Genomic DNA, 25,317 nt, shown 5'->3' with positions numbered 1-25,317 from the left:
ATTCATCAAATGACAGAAAATTGAATTGAATAAGTTTTATGATTTTATCAAGAAAATAATACAAAAAAAAACATCCACTGGTCTCAACCTGTAAAATGTGAGTCTTTGCTGTTTTATATCATTGTAAATTGAATATCTTTGGGCTGTTTTTGGTCAAAACAAGCAAAATGAAGACGTCATCAGCCCAGATGCCCAGACGGCTCTGGGACATTGTATTCACTAAATGATCAATCGCTTATCAGAAAAAAAGTGATGGCAGTGCTTTAGTAAATCAGGTATAAATGTTTATCCTCGACATTTTGTTTGTCTTCTCAGATGTCATGGCGTCCGACTTACCGAAGCTCCAAGTTTCGAAATGTCTACGGGAAAGTGGCCAACCGGGAGCACTGCTACGACGGCGTCCCCATCACCAAGAACGTCCATGACAACCACTTCTGTGCCGTCAACTCCAAGTTCGTGGCAGTCGTCACCGAGAGCGCCGGCGGGGGCTCTTTCATGGTTATACCTGTATCCCAGGTAAATGCCACTGTCACACTCTTGATTTGCTGTTTGTTGCTATGCCAACCAGCTGCTGGGGTTGTTTGTCTGCCGTACATCCCTGTAAACGAGTTAACGATCGTAACTTGAGTCACTCACGGTGAGTCTAAGTCTTTACTGCAGGACGTCGCTGTGTAATATGACTTTACATTTTTTTCCTGCAGCTTTTATAAATTTCTGTGGTTTCAGCTATTTCACAGCATAATAAAAACTGAACTTGGAGAGATGTTTCCACATAAATGAAGCACAGGCCCCTACCTGCTAGTGCAAAGCACGCCAGCCTTAAATCCTCAAGCCAGAATCTAAAGGCAAAGTTCTGACAGGGTTGTGTTGCCAACACATAAAGACATGGTGGTACTGCCCGTAAATACCACAAAAGAGCACTGTTGCGTTGGAAAGTGTGAAATTCTTTTTCGCATTGTAGGAAAAGGGGAATGTGTTTCTTCTCACTCTTCACGTTCAGAGAAACTACATTCTGATTTATTGCTTTTGCTGAATTATTCATTATACAACACTGCGGATGTTTGGTTTATGGAAGATGAGGCTTGTTAAACTTGTTTGCTCACATTTGGTTTGTGCTGGTGATACTGGGTCTGACGGGGAGAGTGTAGAATAGTTTCTAAATGTTGTGCCTGTAATGAACCTGAGGTGCTCGTACAGTCGGCAAGACAAACGTTTCCCATTAGATGCCGATCATTGTTGTGTTCTTTTTTACGTGTTGCTGTATTAACAGCAAAGCAGCACAAATATTGGAGTTATTCTTCCAAGAGATTATGATGTACAGTACTTTGCATCTCACTCCACTTTATAAATAACACCGCAGGTCTGAGAAACCATAAAGTGCTTTGCCTGTTTAAGAGCGACTCTGCCAAGGTACTTGAAAAGCTCTTGGCTGCGGAGCGGGGTCGAGTCAAGCTGTTATCAGGCAGAAGAAGTATTCAGTAGGCTGAGCAGCTCTGCTGTCTGAAGCAGGAGACCTCAGCTACATTTTACTGTACATCATCCTGTGGAAAAAGACTACTGGCTGTGTGTGTGTTTGTGTGTGTGTCTGTGTGTGTGTGCGTGCGTGCCCTCCAATTTAGGCAATTAGATAGTTTGTGTGAAGTGCTACGATGATGTCAGTCTTTTTTATTATTCTCTGCAGCTCTGAAGTCACACACTGTCCACTGCTGCCACCCTCTATCATTTTATACACGGAGCAGCAGACGGCTCACATCATCACTTTATATAACCTTTCATAAATTCCTTTAAGAGAGGGTCTTTTTCATTTTGTCTGCCTACACTGAGATGTGCCTTTTAGTGCAGGCAGGCACCGTGCAGCGCTCTTTGTTTATGAATCTCCTTTGTGTACAGCTTTTGAATTTGAAGGAGAGTGGCACAGCATCACATAATGAAAGTAACACTTGCTGGCACAGTGTTCATTTATACATGTTTGCTTGCATAGACAGAATGAGAAGAAAGTCTTAGGGGCAGGATTCAGATGCGGGGGCTTATTTGTAACTCCTATAATATAATTTAACGGTGTAGTATTATTTAATCATACAGGATTCACTGAGGAAGATAGAAATAGGGGATACTGTTTGTGTCAATGACAGGACTGAGGAAATGAGTTGTTCTTTTTTTCCAGTTAGTTCAGTGAATACCAAAAAAAGGAAAAGATAATAGTAGTAGTTTTATTTCTCACGCTGCTGATAGTAAAAGGTAATTAAGGTGGTAATTTTAGAGGGTAAAAAAATACCTTTTGCACATAATCATCCACAGCATGCTAACTAATAAAAAGTGAAACTCTTTCATGCTGTGTAATGTCTCTTTCCATGACTCGTCCAAAGCCCATAACTGGATTGATTTCCTGCGAGTCAAAGTATTGCACTCTAGCATTTCCCGGGGTTTCTGCTGAGTTGACGAGTTCAGAAATGGCATTTATCATAGTCAGCAGCAGCACAGATGACGGCCTCTGTGAGACGGCGGCTGCTGTTTCGTGCAGGATCCTCTGATCAAAACAACAAATCAGCAAACTTAAGTGACGGTCAACATAAGGATGAACAGTAAAGACATATCTCTTATGCATTTTATTTCATTTTGTTGAAGGGGCCTTACATGATGCTCCAAACGTTGCATTCTTTACGGTACCACATAAGGAGCTGTGTTACTGCTTATGCTGAAAAGGCTTAATCTTTAAAAGATGGCGTGAATTTAAAGTGTATTTCTTAAGGTTCTGCATACAGAGCACATTCTGCTAAATGCAAAGTGTGTGACGTTAAAGCTTCAGCCGTGGGAATGAAAAGTAGTTTATCCAAAAACTAAAACCAAACTGCTGAATCAATGAATGGAGTTAAATCTTAATTAGAAGGAGGTATGTTACGCAGAGTGATGTCACCAGTCACACTTTAGACAAAATCAATAGCTGTCTGCCCTGTTTAGTAGACGCCATCAGCAGAAGCAGTCTGCGTATCAGATCACTGAGAACAGGTAGAAAAATTACAAAGACAGGAGAGACTGAGGTTTCAAACAAGGTTGAAAATATCAGCAATAAATGAAATCAAAAAGCCTCTTTACTGAAGTCACTATTAGACTAGTGAACATTTAAATTGAGCTCCTCCTGGTTCCATTAGACAAAAAAAAAACGGAATCTGTGGTGGGTAGGTCTAATGGCGAGGTGTGAGCGCAGCAGACTTATTACGATGACAGCCGGCGAGACGGCCATATGGCTAGTCCCAGACGATGCCACTAGCGAGTGGAAGGACTACCGCTGGCACCACCTGTCACAGAGCCCCGCCAAGGAGATGACACATAAGGTCACAAACACCTCTTCATCGCCTCAGACAAAGAAAGAGAGTGCAGAGGGTGTGGTGCTTTTGGAATCACTACTACTACTACTACTACTACTACTACTACTACTCTACTGTACTGTACTGTACTGTACTGTAGAATTATTACTATTACTATGGATCATACAGTGTGGAGCGTGTGCAGCACACTGAGGTGTGTGAATCAGTTTCTAGATTATTATAGAATAGAGTTGAAACAATTAGTTCAGTAATCAATTAGTTGATCAACAGGAAAACAAGTATTTTGATCATGTAAAATCTTTTTTAAGTCACTTTTCAAACATAAAGTATCTAATCTGATCAAATCCAGCTTTTAAGGTTTCAGGATTTACTGCGGTTATTTGTCAACAAAAGTGAACAAAAGATCTTCAGGTTTTGAAGAAACTAGTCATTCGTACATGTCACCATGTCTTCTGTGATGTTGTGATGGGCGTTTTTTTTTCTATTTTCTTCTATTTTACTGAACAAACAATTAATCAATGATAAAAATAACTGTTAGTTGCAGCCCTATTGTTCTGCACGCTAATATCTCTTACCTTAAATATACCTTAGATATTATAACTCTAATATGTTGTATGCTATACAGTATGTATAGCTTCCTATTCTAAAACCACCCACAGTATTTACAGTGCACACGTTGTTGGCATTTATGAAAAGAAACAGTATTTCCAACAAACAGACAATGCTCATATTCACAAACAGGGGCATTACTTTGCTACAGTATTATGACCATTAAGCTGAACTATCAATCTAGCGGGACGTCACTATACACAAGGTCCTACTGTACAGTGAAAACAAATGCGCCAGTGATCCAGTGACAGTGACCAGATCACCTGACTGTCCAAACACTGCAGGCAGAGCTGACGTGCATTAAAAAAAGAAAGAAGAAAACCAGGATCAGGCATTAGACCATTAACATGAGATAAACCGCAGCAGCAGAAAACTTGATTCACTTCACTTACTAAGGATGACTCAGCATGTTGTTCTTTAGTTCAATGAGGAGCGGCCGGCCATAAGGGAGAATATGCCAAAGAATATTCTGCAGTAAATCTTCTGCTAAGATTTATAGTTGAAATAGAAAAAGAAGAAATAAAATTACAGACTCATACTGCTAAAACAAGATTACTCGTTCAGTTCCTCCTGCTCTCTAATTCAAACATGATTCCACATTACAGGCCGAGGAGCCGCATTATATTTTCAAAACATTAATCTCCTGAATGTCTGCTGTTTGGAATAGGTTGTAGTGATACAGGAATCACAGAGCAGCAGGGGTAAGCCACATTAGTAAAGATTTATTGAGTATTTCAGATCAATAAGAGTTGGTAGCAATCACAGTGCGCTGTCTCTGGTGAGCTGGGGCCGTTGGGACACCACCAGCACATCTGTGCGTCACCGGCAGGGTTTAGCAGTCTCAGGAAATGAGCTGCAGAAAGACAACGAGGCCTAAAGTTGGTCTGTGTCGTTTCCTGCCAGTTCATCCGGATAAACGTGAGCTGACAGCAGCTGTTTTATAATAATTTTCTTAATTTTTTTGTTATTCTGTGGGAGAGGTGTAGAGGTGGAAACACTAAAGTATGTGAGATCCAAGCTGGAAAGAGCCTTTAGTTTTATTAACTTCATGTTCCTTTTATGATTTCTGATTTCCTCATAATACCTCATGGGCTCCTCGGGACCCCAGGGTTCCCATCAGACATCATTTCTTTGCAGGTAATTAGTTCCACCTAAATAAAGAGTCCCTCAGATCCGGTGTTATTACTGTTTTCAGGTCGTGTTAAAACCTCCCAGTCATTGTAACATTTATAGAAGCTCGTCATCACAACTTGTGTTAGCATGACTTGTCTTCTTTTTTTTTTTTACATTTTGCAGTGAGGAGGGAGTTTTTCATTCTTTCCTGAAAGTTTACATCCACACACATGTGAGCAAATTTGAGTTTCCATGTGACTTTATAGCGAGATAGTCCAAAGTTACATGGAAGGTATAACAGAGTGACAGCTTCAGTGAAAACTTTCACCCACTTCCCCTTCAGGAAACTCCTTCATATCTCATGTTGTTACTCTGCTGGTCTCCATCACTGATGAAGTCTTGTAATGTGTCTTTAGTTTGTTCCGTTAATGGATCATTCTGTGTCGCTTCGTCCCGCCGTGTCCTTGTTTTGTCTTCTCTCATATTGACTGAATTGATGTCTCACTTCACTGTTGTCAAGTTTTGGCAGATATTGGCTTCTATTGGTTTTGGCATCTGTTCTTTATCTTATTAGCAAAGCATTCAGTATGTTCGGCAGTGTGTGAGCTTTCGCCTTCTTGCTTAGCCACAATTGTAGAATTATAAAGATCTTTAGTATCTATTATGTTGCTGAGGTTATATTAATCTGAATTGTGGCTCAGATTTTGAAACCCACTTTATGTCGTCTTAGTGCTAGTTATCTAACGTGTCGATAGTGCCAAGCTAAGATTGATCAATATGGATAAATGCTGGCTAATAAGTTGATCTACCAGTCACATACATTCACAGAATTCATTTAACCACGAGCCTTATTGAGGCTGTATGATTGTATTTCACCATTTTGCCACCTGCTGTTATGAAATGTCACATACTGAGTTTGAAAAGTCATGAATTTTCTCTGCTTGAGGGTGAAGGTGCAGAGATTCTGCTGATACAGGACTTTACTGAAAATAGTAAACAATTTATTATTGAAAGGAAGTTTTGTTCAGGCTTGATAATGCATCTGAAGTGAATCTTCATAGGTCAGTGAGGACACGTGCACACACGCGCACACACACACACACACACGCAGGATTTCACTGATGCATGGCTGAACACTCCTCAACAAATCTCTGGGGAAATAAAAAAAAAAAGAGGTCAGTGGATTGAAGTGACATCAAACATTCATGACATCATGACAGACAGTAAAAGGTTTCTGTTATGAGCCAGCGCCCCTCTGTGGACTCTGTGGGTTATTGCACCAACAGCAACGCGCCTCACACGTCCCTGTGCAATAACCAGCTCTGTTTTGTTCTTGTTCAGTCGTCTCTCTGATGAGATTTCACTTGGATTGTGTTATATTAGATTTTCATGTTCACGTCACTAACATCTAAGAATAGTTTTGTTTCACCATCAGCGGTGATCTGAATAGAGGAACACAGATAATTCATTACTTGTATCCAATAATATCTATCTTATTAGGTTTTGGTTCTTTTCTACTATTGTTTTATGTAATTTACAGTCTTTTGTGACACATGCTGTTTTAACACAGATGCAGTCTTATACATTTAATAAATTCCTATCATTTTTTGACGCACACATCTATTCTATTTTACTCAATTCTAGTCCCAGCAGCATTAATTGATAATGTCTGATTGATGGTGCAGCACACAGAACAACAGATCGATAGAACAGAGGGAAACACATTTTTCTTCTTTTGAAAAAACTTTTCACACAGTTCTCTCTGCCGACTCAGCACAACAGCTAACGTCACGTCCAAAGTGCACCAAGACAACGGAAACACTTCATCCATATTTCAAGATCATCACTGACAACATTCTTCTTTCAACAAGAAAACTTTCTGTCAGTCAGAACACACTGACCTAAAAAACATGAACGACTGGTAGCATTACAATATTTACTTCTCTTGTCTTTGAAGGAGCTTCTGTTTAATTCTATTTATTTATTTGATATAATCCATGGATTGAGCCCGTTGACAGTAAATGTCAGACAGTAATTCTGAGTGTACAAAATGAAATGAAAGTATTTCCAATAATGCAGCACAAAACTCTACTTATCTATACGTGCTTGCAAACTGTGTGTTCTGCATTTGGCTCATCAGCATCACACCTCATGTTGCCTCTTCAATGTTCAACCCCTGGAAAATAATCTTTCTTCTGCCTGATACATCCCTGGCAATCTTCTGCAGATATGCAGCATCCATTGTGTGTAAGAAGCACATCTGAGCACGTGGCTGGTGGTCATTAAGTTTCCACCTCCATGAGGAAAAGAATTCCTCTGTGGGGATGAGGAGTGGAGAGTCGGGTGGAAGGGAAAGTGGCACCACTCTGGGATGGGCTGTAAATCCATCCAGTAACGAAAATGATTCAGCCTTGAAAGCATTTAGTGTCAAAGCAATGAGAAGTGATGCGCAGTTTAGTCTGTGCTGACTTCTGCTGTGCTGAAGCGTGAATCGTTTTCAAAAAGTGAACTCGGTATATAGACGTGAGATATTTTAGTTTCTTTCATCTATGTGTGTGGTATCCCAAAACAGAAGTGTAAAATATTGTATTATATTGTCTCTCCGTTTCAGGCTGGCCGTCTAGACTCTCATTACCCAAAAGTGTGTGGCCACCAAGGCAATGTGCTGGATATCAAGTGGAATCCCTTCTTTGAAAACATCGTTGCCTCCTGCTCTGAAGACACATCGGCAAGTGACCTACATTCTTCTTCTTCTTCTTCCTAAGCTGTTTTTTTTTTCTTATCCCGACAGATTGCAGAGGGTAAGGTATGGCGTGATGACTCGTGAAGATGTGAAACACATACTGTATCTGTGAAACATGAGTTTGTTAGATGCTGGGGTTGACAGCCACTGGCCCAGAAGGCAAAGAGGTCATCGGCTCATTATGGCCAGAGGGTCGCTGATCCACAGAGTTTGCACCGGACACGAGCTTGTGATTGGATGTTGGCTGGCAGCCGCTCTGGTCGATGTTGTTGTTGTTGTGCGCCAGTGGCCTGAAAATGGCAAATGACAGATGTGAAATGCCTTTGAGCAACACATGAATCTGCTCGCTGTTGAGTAACTGACTATATAAAGTGAGATTAGACACAACATCAAATCTCAATCACTAACACACTTAATCTCACATGTATCATGAGCAATGCTAAGACCCCTGCAGGCCTTTTTTTTTCTCTTTCCAGTGCATGCACCTGTTACATTACAGTACTGAGCCACTGTAGCACTGTGTCCTGTATAGTACTTTCACTTGTTGAAGGATAATCTCCTCTGGTCCAACACGGAGCCTCTGGCCATAGCTGTAATCCACTCTAATCCTAATGCAATGGGCTACATTGATAGCATGTGGTATTTTTGATCAGGAGGATCTCTAGCTGCTACTAATTGTGTTTTGCAGTTCATAGTAATGACTTATAAAAAAAACACATGGTGGCCCCTGACAGAATAATATAATTCACCTATTAACCTGTGCTATAAGAATTAAAAAATGCCTTTTTAAAATCAGTGTTTTGTGTGCCTGCTGCACGATGGTGGGCTGCGTACTCATTTTATATGTGGTGGGTGTTTGTGAACGTGGCAGGTGCGAGTATGGGAGATCCCAGACGGTGGTCTGAGGCGCAACATGACGGAGGCGGTGCTGGAGCTGTACGGTCACAGCAGACGGGTGGGTCTCATCGAGTGGCATCCCACCAGCAGCGGCATCCTCTTCAGCGCCGGCTATGACTACAAGGTACCACATCAGTAACACAACGAGCTTGACTCGACACAGTACATAGACTGGCAATCGGGGGTTTCACTTTTATTAAACGTAGGATGAAGGAAATGTTCGCAGAGTGTCTTATTTAGCTTTTTCCAGGAATTACTTTGGAGTGTTGAAAGTATTTTTTGTGATATACTATTGTGTTGGACTAAATTAGTTGATCTGCAGATAAATCTAAGATAACAATTTGGTTAGATGATGAATTGTTTACATCATTTAACAAGCAAATATTTATAGATTAATACATTTACCAAACCACTAATAGACAAAGTAATTGATCATGAAAATAATTATTTGTTTCAGCCCCTCAACAGGCCTGATTTCCACTGCTCGGCTCTTTTGCAACCATGAGACATGTTTCTTATTTCACCTTGGATATCATCAGAGATTGATGTGTCCGCGGTGGCACACAAAGGCCAAAGTCAAATTTCATTCACAGCCTCACAGCATGATCACACCATTGATCCAAGCACCGCAGCCATCTAACAGCTCCACCCAAACAATCTTTCCCGACTGTGTCAGATCCTGATCTGGAACCTGGAGATCGGTGAACCTGTGAAGATGATCGACTGTCACACCGACGTCATCCTCAGCATGTCCTTCAACACAGACGGCAGCCTGTTGGCCACCAGCTGCAAAGACAAGAAGCTGCGAGTCATTGAGCCGCGCTCCGGGAGAGTCCTTCAGGTTAGAGGGAGTGTGCATGGGCATTGTGTGAACAACTGTAAGACTTTAAAATATCTTTTTCACTGAATGACATGACTCATGTTTCTACTGAACCTTTTCATTCACCACAGGGATTTAAAACGATGTTTTTCATTGATAAGGAAGGGGAATTTCAATTAAAGAAAATCTTGATCTCCCCCTCTAATGCTACAGCTTGTGATATTTTCTGACAATAGTTTGCAAATAGTTCCCCAGTGCACAAAGCAGCGTTCATTAACGTTTGGTGAGGAAGAACTGTGCAGCCCTGACCTCCAACACCTTTGGGATGAACTGAATCTTCAGTGTTCGACCTCTCTAATGCTCTTGTGACCGAATGGGAACAAATTTCTGCATCCCCAGAAGAGTGGAGGCTGTAATAGCAGCAGGTTCATGCCCATTGTTTGGAAAATTAGATATTCAGCGGTCACATATGGTGTAATGAGATACAGAGATTTAAGCTCCATTAAATTTTCCCACTAATTCAGTTTCTAGTGCCGATATTTAGGAGTTTACTCGTTAACTTTTAAAGGAGCTATTTAAGTATTGCTATTGCTACATTGCTAATATTAGCATTAACAGCTGTTTACTACCGGTTCTAGAAGAAACGCTGTGAGTTCAGCATCAAATTTCCTTCCTTCACGTACCAACACCCGTCTCCAGAAGTGGAAACCAACAGCAATGTTAACTCTTATCTCCATCACGTCTTTTCTTCTACTGAAGCACGCTAACCAGCTAGCCCCAGCTCACCATGTCTCTATCCGATAGCCTCAAATCTAACCTCAACACATACCGCTGCTCAGAGGACATATTACGACTTATTACGTACTATAAAGACAATGATGGCTGAAGCTTTTGTCAAGCCACAATCACCACCGTCCGCTTCCGACAAGAAACCACGCTCAGCGGCAGAGAAAACAAACAGGCCCTTTAAGATAATCACTTCTGCTAAAGAAAAAAAATCCTGCTCCACACCACTCAACCTCTAAATGTTTGACCTTGGTGATCTTGCTGCCTGATCACCCTGAAATGGTTTTTGATTAGACCCATGTGCTGCTCCCCTGCTGCACTAAGTGGAGGTGATCAAGACGAGGCAGCAGGTACAGGAAAAGAAAATGGGACAAATCATGAAAATGTTCTGTTCCTGAAATACAGATTTACGTTCAAAGTTTCCAACAGAGTCGTGTTGTTGACTGTGCAGGAAGTATATGATTATATTTATGCTTGTATACAACACTAAGACGTGGACCAACTATAAAACTACAAGCAATCATATCGTACATGATGCCACTGATCTATGAGGGATCCGTGCTCTGTGTATGTAGCGTTAAAGCTTCTCTCTATCTTTTGTGTGTTGCCCTATCAGCAAGCCAGTTGTAAGAACCACCGTGTAAACCGAGTGGTGTTCCTGGGCAACATGAAGCGGCTGCTCACCACGGGGGTTTCTCGCTGGAACACCCGGCAGATCGCTCTCTGGGATCAGGTCAGGCAACACCTCCATATGGCTAGCGCCTTTAATGCCAGAGTGGGCGGAGCTAGTGTGTGTGTTTAATTCCCAGTGTGTGTGTGTGTGTGTTGCTCTTCCCAGGAGGATTTGGCCATGCCAATTGTGGAGGAGGACATAGACGGCCTCTCAGGACTGTTGTTTCCCTTCTACGATGCTGACACACACATGTTGTACCTGGCAGGCAAGGTTAGAACCGCCTCGACATTCACTTATATTTTTGACTCTTAATATTCCTCCGATTTATTGCACTGCATGTGAAAAGTAATATTTCTCACATCATAGTTTTACATACTCTAAAGTTGGAATGGCAGAAATCGTGGGTCTTCACTTAGTCCTTTGACCTTCATCTACTATTAGTGTCTCTGTACACATCATGAGATGTTTTTGAGTTAAAGAGCATGAAGCATACATAATTAATGGTAATAAATAATCAGATCAACTAAACTAAAGCTGCAAAAAATGCTGTACCATTTTTCGCCTGGCCACAGTTGGTCAGACGACTATTCTGTTTTTTGTGTTTTATTTCCAATGACAGACACCTGATCAAGTACAGGGACATTTATCAATAATAATGTTCTCTGTAAGTGAGAACAATTTGCAGGATGTCATTCAATTTATAATGAAAAATTAGGACATCAAGTGTTTCACATCAGGTATCGTGTCTGCTTTAAGATGTAAAGTCATACCTTCCCCTTATATTACTACATTGGGAGGTCTAAATTAAAAACTAATGGGACAAGCTTTGTAAGGTTTACATGCCTTTTGAATTGTTGTCTGTAATGTAAGAAAAACATCTCTCAAGAGCTTCTACTTTGGGTTGTAATTACCACATTCTGGTGTCTTGGCAGGGGGACGGCAACATCCGTTACTTTGAGATTACCACGGAAAAGCCGTACCTCCAATACCTCATGGAGTTTCGGTCCCCGGCCCCACAGAAAGGCCTAGGTAAGTTATCTGTTGATCAGCGGTATATATGATCTCCCCCAATGAGAGCAGAGAGATCCTAACTATGGACTTCACGTTGTGTCTTCACGCGCTTCTGTTCTCATCCGCAGGTGTGATGCCAAAGCACGGGCTGGACGTGTCAGCCTGCGAGGTGTACCGCTTCTACAAGCTAGTCACCCTGAAGGGTTTGATTGAGCCCGTTTCGATGATCGTGCCAAGGAGGGTGAGTGGGAACTAAATCACTGAGTCAACTCCCATTATTAATCGGTTCTGGTATACATTATATTTATCCAGCACACAATGAGTTAAAAAGTTGGGGGTCTTTTTGTCTGAATTTAAAAGGTAAAGTAAAAGTTAATAATGTTGAGATCCTTTTTCAGTCACTGGTTTGACTTGAGAACAAACATCTTGGTTGTTGGTAACAAAAACAGAAACGAGAGAGTGGCAAGAATCCCGTGCTGAGAGCTTCCATTTTATACTTTAAGGCAAATAAATCTCTTTAAGACACCATGATATAACCTTTTTCCCCTTGTAGATGTTTACATAATCAACTATGCCACATGTAATTTATAAAACAAGAACGTATGTGGTGTTTCCTGGTTCACAGTCGGACACATACCAGGAGGACATCTACCCCATGACGGCGGGAACAGAACCTGCGCTGTCCGCCACTGAATGGCTGAGCGGCATTGATAGAGGTAAACACACCGGATTGGCTAATGCTCCTTTGGTGGTTTAAAACGTTCTACCACTTTTTGCCAAATATAAAACCACGTTATGCAAAGATTTTAATGGAATACCAGAATATAATCGCATTTGCTGATGTGAATAACTTGTGAGACTGATGCGACGCGCTGGAACTCGTTTCTTTGGCATGACAGATATGGAAAAACAGAGATACGGTAAAAGTAAAGCAGAGTAATGAAAGGTCACCTCCAATCACTGTGTCTTTACTTTGTTTTGCTCTTCACTGCCAACTCTTCGCGCACTGTCACTGAACATATGGCTTTTGTATTGTCACCAACATGGTGCAAACTCCCACAGACATTTTCTTATAATCAACATCACACGACTTGAACTGGGCTCTGATGCGCATCTCATGGGGTCTTTAAATTCACAACATCAGCCAGTTGAACAGTGAGAGCAAGAGGTAATCTGTTTTGTTGCACCTCATCACCTTCATTCTTCACGGCCAGCCTGCTACCGTTTTCCAATAGAGAACAAACATAATGCAACAAGCCAACGTGAGAAACAAAGACAAAAAAGACGACACCGCATGAACACAACATAAATTGGGCAGCACATTCTCATTATAAAAAAAGCATGAATATTTATTCTGTTATGTTTGTGGCTTGATAATATTAGTCCTTGAGATTAAAGATTCAAATGAGGCTATGTCCATTGTTAATTTTTCACTCTTCCAATGGCTGAGACGAATCCTTGAAACACCAACAAGAACAAAGCTTGCCAGTGCAAATGCAAATTTTCATTTGGATCTACCTGGTGGTGGGAGAGACATGTCTCCCTATAAACACAGATGGGAAGATTCTGGCAGCGGTTTGTGAAAACACTCTCCAGTATTTCTGACTGCTTGTTTCCAAAAGGGAGAAACAAAAGAACAATCCCACAATAAACGGAGAAAAGTACCTGCTTCCTTTTGATGCCTCCAACTGTAATTTCCATTCATCCAATCCAATTACGATGTTTCTCAGATTCACAGTTGTCATACAGACTGTTGGCTATGACTCCTAGGCAAATTAAAACTAGGGGATATTCTTTCTTTTTTTTATCCCTTTCTCTTAAAATAACCACCAAACTCAGAGATCAGATAATGTTTACCAAACTTTATAAATCTGTGATAGCATTTAATGAGAAACTGCAGACTTGAGTATGCAGAGCAGTGTGTAGATGACAAAAAAAAAGATTATAGGAGTTTGTTGGACACACCAAGTCCAACACGGAGGAATAATAGATTCCCTGTGGAGATCTGTGAAGGACTTAAGCCTCTTTGTGCATTGTGTTGGGTTTCATATGCTTAGGAGTGTTTCTGCTCCTTTGTGCAAACAGACCCAGTCTTGATGTCCCTGAAGGACGGTTACCACCGGCCAAACCAGTTAGTGTTCAAGGCCCCAGTGAAGGAAAAGAAGAGTGTGGTGGTGAATGGGATCGACCTGCTTGAGAACGTACCACCCAGGACAGAGAATGAGGTATGTGGACAGCTAATGTGAATGAAACTGTTTCACAAGCTCTTAAGGAGTCGGAATATTAAAAAATAATAATGTGGTAAATAAACACCAGTAGCAAATTGAACGATGAAGTTATAGTACCGATATACTAAATATCGTGCTGGCATTTGTTCGTGTGTTGTGGGAGTTGGGTTGCAAATTCAATAAATGAATAGCAAGATGAAGAGACAGAGAGCCAGACTGGCTGATTGGATTCATGGAGTCATTTGATCGTGTGGAGAGTTTGATAAATTATCAGACTGACTGAGCATAAGAAAGAAAAAAGTAGGTCTGGAAAAAGACGTGTTAGTGGGCCTCGAATCAACATTGATTTGTCAGACTAACAGCAAGTTTAATCTCACCCCAAGACACATTCAGCAGCTGTTCTGTAGCTTTAGATAACAAATATACCGTTAAATACACAGTATATATAATGTTATGTAATATAACGGTGTGATATAATCCAATAAAGCCACTAAATGCACCTTGCACCACTTTACATTATGCAAATTTCCTCTTTACTCTCAGCTCCTTGCTTGTGTGAAAGTGTATTTGTCACATGCAGGATCTCCCATGTGTGAGTGTTTTGTTTTTCTTTTTTTTTTTCTTTTTCATACGAAGCTACTGCGGATGTTCTTCCGGCAGCAGGATGAGCTCCGGCGGCTGAAGGAGGAGCTGACCACCAAGGATGTGCGAATACGCCAACTGGAGCTGGAGCTCAACAACCTGAAGAACGTTAGCCCCAACAACGTCTGACCTCTCAGCCTCCTGGACTGGCAAAGCTGCTTCCTTTGCCCCCTCCCACCCCCTCCACCCAGTTCTGACCTCCAACAAGCTTCTGAGCCCTCCCACTGCGCTTTTTTATTTTATTTTTTATATCATAACTTGATTTCTGCTGCCCCGCATAGTGCACACAATAGTAATGATAACTGTTGGATTATGTCTTAGCTGGTGCAGTTACTGGGAAATTGTAATAATGAAAAATGTGATAAGTAATAGAGGCAAGGCAGTGTTCATGGATCGCCACCTTAACATGAAATCAACAATAGGGGAAATTTGAGATCCAGTCAATTTTGGTATTATCTGTTTTTATAAATTAACCCTCTTGCTCTAGCGTATTCTAAAGTGTTACGATCAATTATTGCATATTTTCGGCCAGACCACCAAGGTGTTTGTTATCACTATGCCTTTTTTGTCGGGGCAAAACTGGAGGATACAAAGACTGTCACTGGCTCCTGTTTTCCTTCCCCAAGACCTTACACCCTGCTGCAGACACGGCTCGCAGCGAGCTGCAACATCATCTCAGAGTCGTCTGGCTGACGAGTAGTTTTGCACCAGAAGAGCGTTCGGACACGTGGATCATGTTTTTCCATAGAGCTGCTTTTCCCGCCACATCTTTTCTCACCTACAAATGTTGGCTGTAAATTGACTTCACCACACTGTCACATAGCTAACCAAATCTCTTCCCAAGGGATGGATAGTTCATTCACTTACAAGTATTTTTTTTTTTTTTTAAATAGTGGGAAAGCAGCTGGGGGACACATGGATCCAGAGGTGGTGGACTTGCGTAACTACTCCAATGTAGTCTCAAGGGAAGCTTCGCAGGCTGTTATTGGTTTTTTAGGGCTAATTTTGAGGGTGGGCGATAATGTATATTTGCTTCTATTTATTTGTCACGTTTTACCTTTTTAGCTAATAACATGTATATTTGTTAATCCCATTTTTTTTTTTTTTTTTTGGATGATGTGGCTGCGCAAAGTAATGATTGTGATGCTTGATAGATTTTGCTGAATGTTTCCGGTTGAAATGGTGCAAGATTTGTGTGAAGCTGTACCTTCGGTGGTATTAGTTTGACTCCAACAACATAACTTGAGATAAGGTATGGAAATATACTCTTGCCTATTCCTAACATTACAGAAAACTGTAATAATAACCATCCCTTTTCATTTAATCCAAGTATATTACTATTACTGAGACGTGTTTACCGTAGATGTGTAATTTTGCTCGAGACTCAAGGTCATTTGCCTCTCCTTCTCCACTTGTACCATCAAACGGCTTTATTTTTCCCTCTAGTCTGAAATTGAAGAGAAGTGGGCACCGGATTAACATTTGATTGGCTCCATTATGCCAGCCAGGTTCAAGCAGGTACCAAAAAGATTCTTCTAAACATGCCGTGTGTCTTTTTAATCCGAGCCCAATCACATTCAGCCTGGTGTTTATTAATGATTCTGTTCTTCATGGACTGAGAAAAAGGAAAAAGGTTGAATCCACTGCGTGCGTGACAAGACTGGAATTTGTTCCCAGAGTGAGTCAAAAGTAAGTTAAAGACTGAAGGTCACAAGTCTTCCCTGATCACATCACAGCAGGTGCATGAAGGGTCCGGAGCTTTATAGCTTCAGTTAAAACAATCAGAAGAAAAACTACCCTTTAAATGTAGACTTGAACGGCTGCATAAAACGGCTACAATGAAAGTAGAGAACGGGATAAAGGATCTACTGATGGGCCACAGGTGAAGTCGCAGCTGGAGTTGTGTCGTCTCATGTAGTTGCACCGACGACTAAAATCAACCACTTGACTGATTATTTTTGGGAAGGTAGGGTAACAAGGTGGAGAAGGCTTTTGAAAAATGACTGAAATTCACTTTGTGTAATTATTGGATGGCATTTTGGATTTGACTGACTAGTGTTACCATGGCAATACCTCCAAATTTGTTTTGGCACTGAACCAGATGAACTTTTTTGGGAAACAAGTAAACCCCAGCTTATGTTTGTTCTGTTTGGTCTTTGTGTACATATAATGTGGAGCGTACAGTGTCACATCTCAGTTTCCAAATGTATCTGGGATTGGTTTTATTTGTGGATAAAAAAACAGACTCATCAATAAGTGATGACGTTAAACTGGAAATCTGTTGTTATACAAGGACCACAAACTTCAAAACATATATAAAAGGGATTTATTGAAGTGAATGGGAGGGAAAAAGAAACAGAATTCGGCTGATGACAGTGGATTTAACAGAGTGAAAAAATCACTGAGGTAGGCCAATTTGACCATTGCGTATACTAGTGAAAACAAAGTTCAAATAACTGACCTTTTTCCAGAGTTTACACTTTGAAACGATACATTTTCAATGCACATAAGTTGCAATTGTAACCTCCATTTATATCAATTACTTCTCTACACTACCACCACAAATTCAAACATTGCCAACTGTATGTCACAGAAAAGAAACATGGAAAAAGCAATAATGAGCTCTGATGTTGAACATTTCTCTTTATGGAAAGATTATGCATACAAAGTTATCTTCAAATTCAAGAAATTTCACACTGCGTATTTTAGATAAAGCAGCATACATATTTAATATCTTATTACAGTTCATAGTTTCACCTCAGTTGTCTGTTCAATGTCTGCCGTCATCAAAGAGAATACAAAAAAATAGATTTGGTCATTATTTACAAGAACACGTAATTTCCGAACTATCAAAGCTGAGGGTTTAAGGAGGAGGAGCGGCTTTGACAAGGGCAGACATTTTTTTGCTATGATTTAAAAATATGCCCTGTGAGGGTCACACTGTGCATGTTCAGACAGAAGTTTCACACCAGGACAGCAGAGAGTATTGGCATACTGGTGACACTACAAACACATAACTTACATTAAAACAAAAACAGAACAAAAAAGTACAATGCAAAAAATAAGTTTAAGACGAGGAGAGGACAGCCATACATGAAATCCAGTAGTTGACTTTAAAATGTATTAGACATGCACTCTTTTTTTTGTTTCATTTTGGGGTTTTTTTTTTTTTTGGGGGGGGGGGGGGGTTCTTAAAATACAGAAGTCATCAGAAACTGGTCTTACACAAACAGTGAGAAAACAAAAACTTCTTAAAAAGGTTTATCTTTGCTATTATTTGATAATACAAAACTGGTGTCCACAAAGCAGTCAAAAGTGGACAGTAAAGACTTGAACACGGGAGCATCAAAGGTACAGAAATTTAACTTATTTCTCCAGACAACCCCATCTACCTGACTGGCCAATAACAAAAACCACTCCTACTGCAATATGAAACTGGGGGAAGAAATACATGGGGTTGTTGGGAGGTGACTGGGAGATACAGGGTTAAAACAGTTCACAACTTAGCTTCATGAGGATTCTCAATCATCTTCATCCTCCTCTCCTTCTTCATCCAGTTCCCTTTTCCTCTTCTGACCTCGCTCCTCCTCTGGAAAATAAAGACTCACATTTCAGGACACAAAACACCAGAATCAAGAAAACAAATGTTTCCCCATCAAACCTCTCTTTCAGGTTTTTTGCATCATGACGACGGCAATGTTACAAGACAAGTTTACATCGCTAATAAAGATTTTCTGAATCGGCCGAGTCACAGCTGTATATTATGCACCAATTCTAAGCAGGTTAAGAGCATTGTAGTGCGTTCACACCGGAAAAATTACTAAATTAAGTTCTTCCCTGTGTTTTAAGGACACTATTCCACCGCTGTGGAGCTTCCTGCAGCTGGATGGTGATCCATCATCCAGCTCCAGCTCCAGGAAGATTTCAAGACAAAAAATAACTACTGCGAAGTTAAACTGGCATCGTCATTCTTTAGTCACAAAGGGATTGCCTTTGCAGGGCGCACACTGGAATCATTTCCTGTTACTATAAAAAAACACTTTAAGCTTTCCTGTTACCATTATAGATTAATTGAGCAATGTGGGTCCCTGTTTTCATGTGCACGCAGGAGGACTCAAATGCACATGTACAATTTCCATTCTATCATGTACGATACTTTTTTTTTTTTTTTTCCCAATTCGGAGGAGAAGAAATCTTTCCTGGTGAGAATTAAAAGTGACCTGATACAAAGTCCTGTCACTAGTTTCATGCAAAACTGCTGTTGCTGGTGGTAACATGCAAACAAGCCAGGCCATGCACCAACAGCAGCAGTAAACTAGTCGCAAATTTAGATGTAAACAATGTACGACTTTGAATTTCTTTTGAAAAAAATAGGCTTTGTAAAAAGGTTTTTACACGGAGGGAAATTCATTCAAAAGGCCTCAACAATAGACACAATGCATTCTGGGAAAATAACTGTTTACAAGAAAACTCCACAGTGCACCGTTAAGTGTGTTGATTTCTTTCATACTAACTACAAAACAAACTATGTAGTATAAAGTATATGCTGCATACTCTTGTCATGTAGTGTGCAACTGGGAAAGTCAGGTACTATTTTACTCACCCTCGTCATCGTCATCGTCAACCTCTCTGTCATTCAAATCTTCCTCCTCTTCCTCCTTTTTTAAAGAAAGACAAGGCAAAGGGAGTGTGGTTATTTCAGACTCAACATTTTAAACAATTAAAGAACGCAAATCTCATCAATCTTTCTCGTCCCACCTCTCCACTGAGGTCGTCCTCTTCCTCTTCCTCGTTCTCCTCTTCATCTTCCTCTCCTTCCTCCTCCTCCTCGTCTCCTGGTGCTGCATCTTCATCGTACTCCTCCTCGTCTACATCTGGGTGAAGCCGGTTGGCGGTTAATTGTTGTTCAAATGTTCAATCGCCTAAAATTAGCAGCTTCAAGAGATGCTAGAAAGAATGCAGCTGCGCTCATGAGAGGGTGTGTGAAGGACTTACGAACTTACCATCTTCGTCTTCCTCGTCATCATCCAAGCCCTCTGCGTAAACCTCAGCGTCAGAATCTGGCGCCTCTTTGTCGTCTTTGTCGTACCCGTCCAGGTACGTGAGCTGGGGTAGTAGCTTGAATACGTTGTCTCTGTATTCGTTCAGGTTTGTCACTTCACAGTTAAACAGATCTAGGCTTTTCAGGGTCCCCAATTCTTTCTGTCAAAAGAACAATTACGTTCGATAAATAACAGCCAGCTGCTTTACAGATTTAGCTTTTTTCCCCTTGGAAGTATTTTAAGGTCTCGCTTACCAATGGTTCTATCGTGCTGAGGTCTTTAATCTTGTTGCCACTGAGGTTGAGATGTGTGAGGTTGGGGCACTTCTCCGCCAGAACTTCCAACCCTCCTGAGATCCTGTTATCGCTGAGTTCAAGCTGTTGATCGATTCAACAATCAAAATATGCAACACCTTAAAGCCTGACGTCATAGACTTGCTCTGCGTAGAAAATCACCCACCTTTTTGAGTTTATTTAGCTTTGGCAAGTGGGCAACTGTCGTCAGTCCAACATTGATTGTGCTTAGAAATTCCAGCTCCTCAAATTCATCTGTTAGACCCTCGATCTTGCCTTCATTCGAGCGACAGTTGTCTAGCACAAGTTCTTTGACCTGCAGAACAAACAAACACATCTAGTCAACATATGTCACATTTGAGAATTTAAATGAAAAATTGTTAAACATATGAAAAGGGTCTTTAAAAAAGTTAAATATCTTTTGATAAAAGCCTTGTTTTAGTTGTTTTATTTGGGAGGAAAACAACTGGAGTTTTGATGATTTCTAGCTCTTAGTCCTACTGAGGCTGAATGTGACTTTAAATCATTAAATGTCAATTTGGACACAAGTGTGACTGAAATAAAATAAACAGTGAAGTGTAAAAAAAAAATGTAAAAAATGTATTGTAGTATTTGGCACACTAAACTGATTGTGTTTCAGCTTTCAGGAAGCTGCTGCTTCATTAAGTTTGTTAAAGGGTGAAATAAAGGGTTTATTTAAGAAGCGAGCTGACACAGGACGATCTACGCTAATTCAACCTGAGAACTTTACCTACAGTCCAACTGGCTTATTGTCAGTGCATAATATGTTTAATCAAGTATGTGTGTGTTACTAGAATATAACCATTATTATCAACTTCTCTCCACTCAGAGGGAGATATTTCACTTTTTACTCCACTATATTTACTTTAGTTGCTACTTTGCAGTTCACGTAACGTAGTTCACATCCACTTTGAAAAAATAACATTACTCAAAGAGTCAAATAGCGCACATTAGGGCCGAAACTAAAGATCATTTTCATTTCAATTTTTTAATTAATTGATAAATCGTTTTGTCTGTAAAATGCCAGAATATAAAGAAAAATGATTTCCCACAGACCAAGGCGACATCTTCTAGTGTCTAGTTCTGTCTGACGAAGCATCTCAATCCAAGGGTGTTCAGTTTACTGTCGTATATGAGTAACAGTAAAGCATCAAATACTCACATTTGAGAAGCATAAAATGGAAAATGTTTGGAATTTTTTGCTTAAAAAAATTACTACAACGATTGATTGATAGTTGCTGATTCTTTTTATGTTGATCGACTAATCAACTAATCATCACGGCTCAAATGTACATATCATAATATATTATTCTGCTGCATGAGTTCTTTTATTTTTGATACGTTCAGTAGATTTTGCTGATATTACTTCTGTATTTTTACTTAAGCAAAATTTTGAAAGCAGGCCTTTGTAATTGTAAGGGAGTATTTTTATCGTGTGGTATTGCTATTTTCACTTAAGTAAAAAGGATCTATACTTCTCCCACCACTGTTATGGTTTTGTAAAACTGATTATACACCACTTTAAATAAAAACAATGGAGCACAAGTGCAAGGTACTGCTGAAGAGATGATAAAATGTTCAAAAATAGACAAACAAAGCAGGTGTCACTTTATACAGCTGTGTGCAAAGGTATACAAAAATTATGTGTTTAGTTGATTTATGAAGTGAAAACAAGTAAATACAACCACTACATAAAAATGAGCCTTTCTCTAAAATGCACTGTTACTTTTTATTTCACAATCTTAATTTCTTATTTATTTATTTTTTTAAATATGCCACGTGCAAAAGTTTGGGAATCTTACTAAATCAGACCTTCATGAACTTCTCTTTGGCAGATATCAGAGTCTTTCCATTGTTGAATGAGGAGTTGTCACCCACTCTTCCTGCAGATCACTTCCAGTTCTGGGATATTTTTAGGCAGCCCCGCATGTTTCAGATCCACCTACAGATTTTCAGTGATGATCAGGTCAGGGGACCGCGAGGGCTGCTCCAAAGCTTGTGTCAGGCTGTGTTTCTTTAAAGAAGTTTGTGTTGGATTCTGAGGTCTGCTTTGGATCATTGTCCTGTTGTAGAAGTCAGCCTCTTCTCAGTTTCACTTTCTTGACTTACTGCTGGACTTGTGCATCCAAAATTTAACCAAAAAAAAAACATTATTTCTTCTATCTGGGCAGTGTTTCCAATGCCACTGGCTGCAGCCACATAACCCCAAACTGTAGCATTTACACCCCTGTGATTAACTTGTTACTGACCGCTGAGGATGCCCAAACCTTTGAATGGACACCCTGTGTCAAAATCTAGTTCTAAGATCTTAAATGCTTTAATTCATATTGTGGTTATTTGTTGTTATATCTAATTGCTTTTCTGTGTCAAGTAATTACTACACAGAAAACCACAGGCATTTTATTATTTCATCATAGGAGAACTGCAAGGCTCCAACCAATAGTTATTATTATCAACAAAACATGACTAATAGATTAATTGTTCAGGGTTTTTTGTTTTCTTTTTGGGTCAAAAGCCCTAAAAATTAAGTTTAATACAATTTGAAACCAGGGAAGTAGCACATATTCACATCTGAGAGTCTGGTACTAGTGAATTTTTGGCATTTTTGTTTAAAACAACACTGAAATGATTGATCATATCAAAATTGTTGCCATTTATTTTCTGTCATTAAACTAATCATTTCACCTCTCCAGCGCTGGTTGGTTTCTGGGTGCCTGAACCAATGTAATTAATAGTGCTTAATAGGGCCCCCCCCCATTCAGCCATGTTTCTGCACATGGCACAAATATTATTATATTCTTCTATGTATTAAGTTGCATAACAGTGCATTTGAAGAAAGACTCATTATTATGTTTAATTGCTGCAGGAGTTCACCTCATAAATCAACCAATTATAAAAATTTGTCCAGGGGTTCCCATACTTTTGCATGCAGCTGTACATTGGCCTACCACAGTGTATGATGGTTAACTTGGCGCATTGATATTTAAATAGTCTGATATGCGGTCACAGGTTGCAGTTATCTGATATTTTACCGCGACCTTGAACGTGACTCAGCCAATCAGCACTGCGTAGCGAGACTATTAAAAACAAAACAACAACAAAAAAAAAAAAACATACTCTACATCAATAATCTGTAGACTGCGCACATTTCAACGCTCTTAAGTATCGCGATGCACTGGTTCTCCTCCCATTACGTAAATATCACACTTAGCTACTTTTCTTTCCAGCAGAAATAGACACAGTACGGCAGGATGTAGGGGTTTATTTTCACTGGTTACCGAGCTAAAGTGTAATAAGAGATGTGTGTGAGCGGCGCAGATGCACATTAGTCAAAACAAGTCGGAGCCAAACAGACCTACGAGTCGTGCACAGGGTCATTTGTGAGTAGGAGGGGCAGCTAAAGCCGATTAGATAGCTGCCAGGCAAACGTTTCATTGTTGCTTGTGCTAAACAGTTGCAGATTGGATCGATGGCGTGTATAGGCTTCTGTTAATAACAAGGTATGATGAATCGTTCGTCGTGTGTGTCGAATGAACGGGATATTCGTTGTGCTCCGGTTTGCCTTTGTTTCTCGGTAAGATGGCGGCTTGTCCTAGTTCTGGAAAACTGGAGCAACAACGCGGCTCGACCATTTGTTTTCATTAAGGCAGGACCTCTCGAGTCGCAGGCGACAGAGAGTCCAGATGAACCGACCGAATGAACACCGGGCAGTTAGTTAAACGACGACGGCGTGTTTGTGTTGCACCCCCCACCACCACCCCCCCTCCCCTCCTTGTGTTGTCGCCCAGCCCGGTGGCTGGTAACGGTCCGTGCTAACACCGCTTTCTTTCGGCCATCTGTGCGCACCGTGGTCTCCGGTTGTCGGCTGCTCGGGCTGCAGGCTCACCGGTGTAAGCTGTTGTAATGCACTTCCTGCAGAAATACGCGAGTTCAACCGGACGGTCGGAGTAACTGTGGGTCTGGGACGCGGTTATCAGGCGATAAATGGAGGCTATGATCTTTATGCATCATTGATAATTTCATGACTTTGAGTATCCGCATCCTTAACGCGCCAAGTGCACGGCTTAAAATGTTTCGGCGAATGCATTTCCCAGTCAAAGCATGCAGATAGCACATCAGCATCGGCGAGGAAATAACAATATCACGGGTTTTAAACGAAAAGGGGCGCGTTCGTAGATCAAAAGTTACAAATATGGCTTCTCATACTGCTTGCCTTGTTTATACCGCTGGCATAAAAAGCTGTGCTGCATCTCAAACTGCAAAACGTGAGCTTAGAGCCGCACAAAAGTTCAAGCAGCGTACCTGCAGCACCTGGCGACTGTAAACACGATCGCAAAGCAACAATGTGACCCGACGTCTCCATCATCTTTTAACTTGGAAGAAACTTTGTATCCCCACACCAAGACATCACACGAAAGATTCTCCATTAGCTGAGTGTGAAACATTACCAGCGAGATGTGAGGCCAACTTACATCTGACGGAGTGCGGTTCCGCAACTCTAGATGAATTCTTTTCTTCATGTCCATCCTTGATCAGCGCACCCGTGATATGATACACACTTTTAATAATTACTGCAAATGCAACTACCACCTCCAGAACAGACTGCTGTTGTTCATTCAAACTTGATCCGCTCGGTGGGCGGGAGCACGGCTCGGGATTGTCGTCACCGCCGACCAATCGCAGCAGCCAAATAAAGAGGGAACGGATTTACAGACACACAGGCCAATGAAGCCGCCCTTGTAAAACTGGGTGGGGTTTTGTTGTTGAAGTTTGGTTGTTTGATAACTTAAGTTTACATGGATAATCTTATACTTCCAATACTATCCAATGCTGTGCACTGAATACATGCCATGGGAAATGGATGCCAGATGTTTGTCTGTGCGTCATTGTCACTATTAAACCTCCACTTTACTTGAAACCTTGTTCAGCTGGTGGGTTTGTTTGACTTTATTCTGTCATAAAACAACACGCACATAATACATATGTCCCAATATTCACATAACAAGAAGATGAAAGAGAAGAATCATAAATTCATGAATTCAATCCCACATGAGGCATGGACATGTGAAGGAAATGAAATGGTTTATAACAGAAACAATGTGTTGTGACAGGA

At 40.6% G+C, this 25,317-nt stretch overlaps 2 protein-coding genes across 5 annotated transcripts in view; one reads left to right on the top strand and one right to left on the bottom strand.

Annotated features, from left to right (window-relative positions):
* Positions 1-16,990, top strand: part of coro2ba (coronin, actin binding protein, 2Ba) — a 44,921-nt gene extending 27,931 nt beyond the window's left edge. For all 4 annotated transcript variants that reach the window (XM_023426692.2, XM_087179400.1, XM_023426694.2 and 1 more), the window contains 11 exons: positions 316-516; positions 7,660-7,776; positions 8,663-8,812; positions 9,365-9,529; positions 10,911-11,027; positions 11,133-11,237; positions 11,900-11,996; positions 12,107-12,219; positions 12,604-12,694; positions 14,064-14,203; positions 14,843-16,990. In XM_023426692.2, the coding sequence (XP_023282460.1) occupies positions 316-516; positions 7,660-7,776; positions 8,663-8,812; positions 9,365-9,529; positions 10,911-11,027; positions 11,133-11,237; positions 11,900-11,996; positions 12,107-12,219; positions 12,604-12,694; positions 14,064-14,203; positions 14,843-14,977 (1,431 nt within the window). In that variant the 3' untranslated portion in view covers positions 14,978-16,990. The remainder of the gene's footprint in view (positions 1-315; positions 517-7,659; positions 7,777-8,662; positions 8,813-9,364; positions 9,530-10,910; positions 11,028-11,132; positions 11,238-11,899; positions 11,997-12,106; positions 12,220-12,603; positions 12,695-14,063; positions 14,204-14,842) is intronic.
* Positions 16,991-17,160: 170 nt separating this feature from the next.
* anp32a (acidic (leucine-rich) nuclear phosphoprotein 32 family, member A) lies at positions 17,161-24,843 on the bottom strand. Its single transcript, XM_087179401.1, has 7 exons — positions 24,677-24,843; positions 20,350-20,499; positions 20,145-20,267; positions 19,852-20,050; positions 19,607-19,722; positions 19,452-19,506; positions 17,161-18,437 (listed from the first exon to the last, which is right to left on the bottom strand). The coding sequence occupies exons 1-7, from the start codon at positions 24,728-24,730 to the stop codon at positions 18,370-18,372; spliced, it is 765 nt and encodes a 254-aa protein (XP_087035527.1). The 5' UTR covers positions 24,731-24,843; the 3' UTR covers positions 17,161-18,369.
* Between the last annotated feature and the right edge of the window lie 474 nt (positions 24,844-25,317).

This window comes from Seriola lalandi, unplaced genomic scaffold (genome assembly GCF_002814215.2).
Source record: "Seriola lalandi dorsalis isolate HSWRI2012SDOR001 ecotype SW California unplaced genomic scaffold, Sedor1 jcf7180002054835, whole genome shotgun sequence".
NCBI lineage: Eukaryota > Metazoa > Chordata > Actinopteri > Carangiformes > Carangidae > Seriola > Seriola lalandi.
This window is presented reverse-complemented; position numbering and strand designations above follow the sequence as displayed.